The sequence below is a fragment of the Ictalurus furcatus genome, chromosome 6 (assembly GCF_023375685.1).
Source record: "Ictalurus furcatus strain D&B chromosome 6, Billie_1.0, whole genome shotgun sequence".
In the NCBI taxonomy this organism is placed as follows: domain Eukaryota; kingdom Metazoa; phylum Chordata; class Actinopteri; order Siluriformes; family Ictaluridae; genus Ictalurus; species Ictalurus furcatus.
This window is the reverse complement of record NC_071260.1, coordinates 13,647,715-13,654,173: the sequence shown is the minus strand read 5'-3', so window position 1 is coordinate 13,654,173 and position 6,459 is coordinate 13,647,715. Positions and strand designations below refer to the sequence as shown.

At 38.8% G+C, this 6,459-nt stretch overlaps 1 protein-coding gene across 1 annotated transcript; it reads left to right on the top strand.

Moving 5' to 3' along the window:
* The first annotated feature begins 281 nt into the window (after nucleotides 1-281).
* On the top strand, nucleotides 282-5,339 carry tnfsf13b (TNF superfamily member 13b). The gene is made up of 6 exons (XM_053626593.1): nucleotides 282-1,158; nucleotides 1,571-1,679; nucleotides 3,418-3,474; nucleotides 3,676-3,800; nucleotides 4,222-4,372; nucleotides 4,620-5,339. The coding sequence occupies exons 1-6, from the start codon at nucleotides 895-897 to the stop codon at nucleotides 4,730-4,732; spliced, it is 819 nt and encodes a 272-aa protein (XP_053482568.1). The 5' UTR covers nucleotides 282-894; the 3' UTR covers nucleotides 4,733-5,339.
* Nucleotides 5,340-6,459: the final 1,120 nt, after the last annotated feature.

Below are 6,459 nucleotides of genomic sequence, written 5' to 3'. Positions count from 1 at the left end.
TCTTACATACTGGATATTTTTGCACAATAAGGAAATGAAAAGGAAGATTCTGATAATGCCTGGGGAACTCTTTCAGTGTAGTGTCTAGTTCCTCCATCACAATGTTTCCATTAATAAACGAGTTCCTTTTTGCTTCACAAATGGTGTGTAGCGTTAATTTCGCTTTGTCAGTATAATTTTTTACACTTCCTTATTACAGATTAATTCCATGCCAAGTCTGCTCCTTTTATTGTATTGTGTGTGTGTGTGTGTGTGTGTGTGTGTGTGTGTGTGTATACACCTCTGGCCATTTCAGGGAAATTACTTTACATGTGCACTTATGTTAGAATACATTTGCTGAGGAATATCTATGTGATACAGTTTTCATTTCTCTGTCTCGTGGAATGTGTGGTGGATAAGATCCAAAGAAAGGTGGTGTAGAGAGTGTGGCAGGAAGTTTGATAGGGGTTTGGTTAACTGTCTGTCAGCACTCGCTCTCTCTCTCACTCTCACTCTCTCTTTTTTTCTCAATCTCACTCTAACGCACTTTCTCTTTTTGCTGTGCAGAGATCTCCCTTCACTTTGTAACGAGGCAAGCGCTAGGACTAAGTCACTATTAATGGGCCGAAAACTGAGTAGCTTGTGGTAGGTTTACACCATTTTTCTGCTTTCTTGGACGACAGTCATTGCACCTTTAATCTGAAACATTTCAGAACAAGTTAAATGTGGGTACAGATACGCATTTGGTCGTCTTTTGCCAAATAGAGATGCACTGGTTTCCAGAGACACATCAAAGGACTGTTTTGTGATCATAATGCTTGCCAAGGCTAGAGAGAAAGGTCTGAGTTTTGTGAGATGACCTTTCTAAAATTTGTTTCTGTTCAGTATAACTAAATCCCACTGAACCCGTGGATAATGAGCGCAGTGCGTACTGCTCCAGTTCAGGCGGAGAGTCAGAGGCTTTCCTGGGTTGTTGGGGTTGTGACTGTGGTGGCGATTACCTCATCCTTGCTATCAGCTCTGTCCCTATACCACGTGCTGGCTCTGCAGGCAGAGGTGGAAGTGCTGAGGAACGAAGTGAGCCGCAGGAGAGAAGGATGCAGGGACACACCAAGGGAAAGTGTGAGAGGACCTCAGCCTCATCAGCAGCAACGTGAGGACGACAGGAACAAAGCCCTGGTGAGACATACCTAGAGGTGGCACCATGCAGCGTTATTTCTTTTCTAAAATTGTAAACCTAGAGTGCTATCTAAATAAAATGTATTCTAATAATTATGGGGACAGCTGTGGAAATAATGGTGTTGTGTGACACCCCTCAGCCTCAGCACCCTTTTTAATAAGAGTCCTGCAGGATCTATAGTTGCAAAGCGTGTTCTTCTAGTAACCCCTCTGAGAATTACTGCCATATGACACAAACAGAGGATTTATTAATGGTCTGGCACCATCTGAAAATAACAGATAAGCTTTAAATTTATCAACAGCGTTAGCATTTCCTTTCAAATGAGTTACAGTGCAGCAGTCTGATAACATTTTTTCTTGAGTGTATAATATATGAGTCACTTCTCCTCTGTCCTGTGCTCGGAGCCTGCAGGTGAGTACCAGTGTGGCGCCCCCTAATATGCAGATGGATGCTTCTAGAAGGCAGCAAGAGAAGTTCAAATTGAAGAAGAGAAGTCTGGCAAGCGAGTCTGAACAATCAGGCAAGTTTTGCTGGTGATTTAACTGTGACTTTCTGTAAACTTCTCACATGACCTTCTGCAAACTTGTCACATGTGGAATTATCAGTTAAACTGACCCTTTTACAGTCTGCTCTCTGCAGGATAAAGCATAAGTAGTTTGCACATACAGGAAGCACTGACTGTTTTATTTACTGAGAACAGGTAAATGTGGTTGTGTGGTTTTGACACATTTGGCATGTAAGAAGAAAGGAATAAATATACATACAGAGATGGTGAGAGATTACAAGTGCACAAGCAACTTGTGCTGTAAGCAAAAGTGCAGTACAGCATCAATAAGCAGTATGTTTGACTGGAATTGATCAAAAAAAAAAAGCCTAGAGATATGTATAAGGCATGTAGTATGCATGTAATACAGACAAGATGGCTTTCAAACATTTTGTTGTAAGCAGTAACAAGTGAAGTCAAAACAGGATTAGGAAAGAGGTGTAAGTGCGCTGGATATAAAAAAAAAAGTTTACACACCCTGTTAAAATGGCGGGTTTTTGTTATGTAAAAAAAAAAAAAAAAAAAAAAATGAAACCAGGATAAATCATGTCAGAACCTTTTCTACTTTTATTGTGAAATAGCGACCTATAACTAGAAGTAGAATAACCTGGTTGCAAAAGTGTATACGCCCCTAAACTAATACTTAGTTGAAGCAACTTTAGATTTTATCACAGCATTCAATCTTTTGAGGTAAGAGTCAATCAGTTTCTCACATCTTAGCAAGATTTTGCCATTCTTTGCTGCAAAAAGCATTCTAACTCTGTCAAACTGGCTGGGCATCTCCTGTGCACAGCCCTCTTCAGGTCACCACACAGATTTTCAATTGAATTTAGATCTGGACTCTGGCTGAGCCATCCCAATACCTTGATCTTGTTTTGGTGAAGCCATTCCTTTGTTGATTTGGAGGTGTGTTTTGGGTGTTTGTCATGTCACCTCTTCACCTTCAAGTTCCAAGATATTCCATTCCTCTTCAAGTGTTTTAGCAGAAGCCTTTAGTTTTGTGTCAAAATGGACTGGTATTTGGAGCTATTCATTCCTTCTACCTTGATAAAGGCCCCAATTCTGGTTGAAGAAAAGCAGCCCTAAAGCCTGATGCTGCCACCACCCTGCTGAACTGTGGGGATGGTGTTCTTTTGTTGATGTACTTTTTTTTTTTTTTTTTTTGCACGAAACATACCTTTTGGAATTATGGAATTTTTTATACCTTTTGGAATGGGTCTCATCAGACCATAACACATTTTGCTACATAGTTTGGGGTGATTTAGTTGAGCTTGGATGTTTTTTGTGAGAAAGGGCTTCCATCTAGCCATCCTACCCTATAGCCCAGACATGTGAAGAATGAGAAATTGTTGTCACATGTAGAAAGAAATCAGTACTTCTCAGATATTCCTGCAGCTCTTTTAATGTTGCTGTTGGTCTCTTGGCAGTCTGCATATTACGTGTTTGTCTTGTCCATTTGTAAATTTTGGAGGGACGTACTGTTCTTGGTAATTTCACTGTGGTGCTACATTTTCTCCACTTGTTGATGATTGCCTTCACGGTGTTCCATGGTGCCTTAAGTGCCTTACTGTTCCATAAGTGCCTTACCATTGTTATACCTTTGCATTGTTTTTCTTTTATTTATCATCTGTATACACAGCATACATATCATTTTGAATTGAATTGAAAATCCATAAATTGAAAACCATTAACATCATCCTCTGTCCTTGTTCAGTGGTTCAGCCATTCTTGCAGCTGATGGCAGACAGCAAGAGGGAAATCTTTCAGAAAGGTATCACAGAGTCATTAGCATGCTCGTTCTTCTATGTTCAAAACAGCTGACATGTGAAAACTTGCCTTTTTGTTATTTTTGGATAGAATGAAGCAAGTTATCCTGACTATTAATAAATAGGTTATAACATTTAAACGTGTTGCTTTTTATTTTGAAATATTTTGTGAGATATTTCAACATGATCGTGTTTTCTTTATTTAGAGTTTACACAGGAGAAACACACTGGCATTCCGTGGCAGGCAAGTCTAAAACGAGGCTCAGCTCTTGAGGAGGAACAGGATGTCATAGTGGTCAAAGAGGAGGGCTACTACTTCATTTACAGTCAGGTAGAGTTCTATGATCAATCCATCATTACCCATGTTGCCCAGGTAACAGTTTTAACAATATTTAGAACTAAAGAAAAAAATGTGCTGAAAGAGCCTTTTGCATAGGCAGTGAGACAAGCATGTCATGTGCAATGAGAGAATCGTTTGCTTTTTGCTGTGGATATGTCATTTGCTTATTAGATACTTACAACCCTGAACCATCCATTTGGTGAAATGGTGAAATGATGAAATTCATGAACATTCACAGATAACAATGCTACTTTTATTTATTTATTATTTATTATTTATTTATTTTTTTATCATTATTTGTTCATTAGTATTGCTCATCATTTTGTGTCATGAACTGTGCTTTCAAGTGCTCAGGCATAAGCGGTTTATAAAACCAAAATCATCCCAAAACAACATTCTCTCCTTTTTCCAGGTTTATTACAAAGACCCCACTTTTGCAATGGGTCATATCGTAATCCGCATGAAAAAGTATGTGGTTGGGGACGAGAGTCAACATGTTGTTCTGTTCCGCTGCATCCAGAGCATGAACGTGAAAGTTCCTTATAACACCTGCTACACAGGAGGTAGGTGATGGCATTTAGCAACAAATTGAAATGTTGGCACTTAGTTTTCATGTACAGTTTGCATGAAAGTAGTTAGGAAAGTAGTTAGGAAAATAATATTAACCATCCCACAATTAAATTCAGGTTCGGTCAACATGCAACAATGACAAGAATGCTTTTAGTGTCCTAAGCTATATCGTATATTAAAATTGTCCTTTTTCAATTTATTCTACTTGGTTGTTTGTGCTGTTTGGTTTGTGGGCTTCAGGGATAGTGAAGCTAGATGTTGGAGACAGAGTGGAGCTGCTCATACCTCGCCCCACAGCAACCATCTCTCTGGATGGAGACTGCACCTACCTGGGGGCCATCAAACTGGCCTGATCTAACTCAAGGAGATGGAACTCTACAAGATAGTGGACATGAGACACCAGGTTATACTGCTTTTGGAAATCTCAGTATACCCACTTTCTTTCACTAACCTATAGAGATTGTGCATTTTGCCCAACTTAGTGTATTGTTAGGAACTGATGAACTCCAATACTTTACATGTGGAGGTTGATGAGTGTGAGCTAAATACATGTGAAATTACTGCAGTAAGCTTCCTCTCAGTGTGAATGAGTGTATGAATGTGTGTGTACCTGGTGCTCTATGATGGAACGGTATCCCATCCAGGATGAATTCTCCCATGCAGCCACGGTTCCTGGGATTGGCTCCGGTATAACTGCAACCCCGACCAAGATAAATGGGTGACTGAACAGAATGAATGATTTGCTCCTAGTTGATTATACTATATGGTGGGTGGGTGATTATACGGTGCCCTGTGATAGACATCCAGGCTTTATTCCCTCCTCACATGCAGTGTTCCTGGGATATGCTCCGGATGCTGGATAAAGTGCTTACTGAATATAACTGAATGAGTGGGACATTTGGAACTCTTTACACAGTGTAAATCAAAGTCAGCTTATGGACCTTGGAAACTAGTGTCATAATGACCTCAAGCACATACTTTTCCTGCTTCCTCTAAGTCTACAAAAACCTGGCCTTTGAGATGGACCTTTCAACAACTTTTGAACACTTCTTGTCCCACATTTTAGCATCCACATAAATCATTGTCTTCCTCTGTCTTAAATAAAATGGCATACATGGAGAGACCAGATTGTTCAATAACAGTTAGGACACAATACCAGTACTATAGGCTAACAGCTGTTGTGGGTAATTTTCAATATTTTTTGCAAGCATAGAACATGTGGGTTATAACCACGCACAGAATACAGTCTGGAATTAGCCAACAGTTAAATTACGGGTTTTGAATACATTTGTTTAGCCTTGTGATTTGTTTGTGGTTATGTGATCTTACTTCACATTTCAGCAGAGGGCAGCACTGGCACATACATGGACCACAATCCTATGGCTTGCCATTTTTGGAACCACTGGTTTTGTTAAAAAAAAAAAAAAATTATAATGGATGGTACTTTTTCATAATGTTGTTACCAATTTCAACCACATGTTCAGTATTTTACAATTACTCCCACAAAGGGAGGAGGTCCTTAAATTCACACCTATGTACAGTGTATACTGTATGTGTGTTTTAGTTATTGATATACGAGTCAGTAATTGATGTAAATTTGTGATTATTATATACAGCTAATGTGCTAAATAACTGCATTATATTCACAAATGGCCTTCTTTAAACAATTTAGTTAAATCAGTTCTCAGTATCAGTATCACTACTGGTAGCAGCCCAATGCTGACATATTTCAAGTTAAACCTTCAGATGGCATCAATTTCCAAGAATTGATTATATTTAAAAGTGGTTCAATTACTCCAGGACAAATCTGTTTAAAGAAACATGTAGGTACAGGATCTAGTATGCAAGTTGATGAATTTGCTGAAGAGATTAATGTAGCTAGTTCGGTCTCTCTAAGAAGAGTAAAACATTCTAAACATTGATCTGATATTGCTATATTATCGTCTATAGGGTTAGTTATAATACTGTCTGGTTTTAATTTAATAGCCTGAATTTCACATCTAATATTTTCAATCATACCAATGAAAAATTTCATGAAATCTTCACTGCTATGTAATGATTGAGTGCTTCTTTCTGTAGT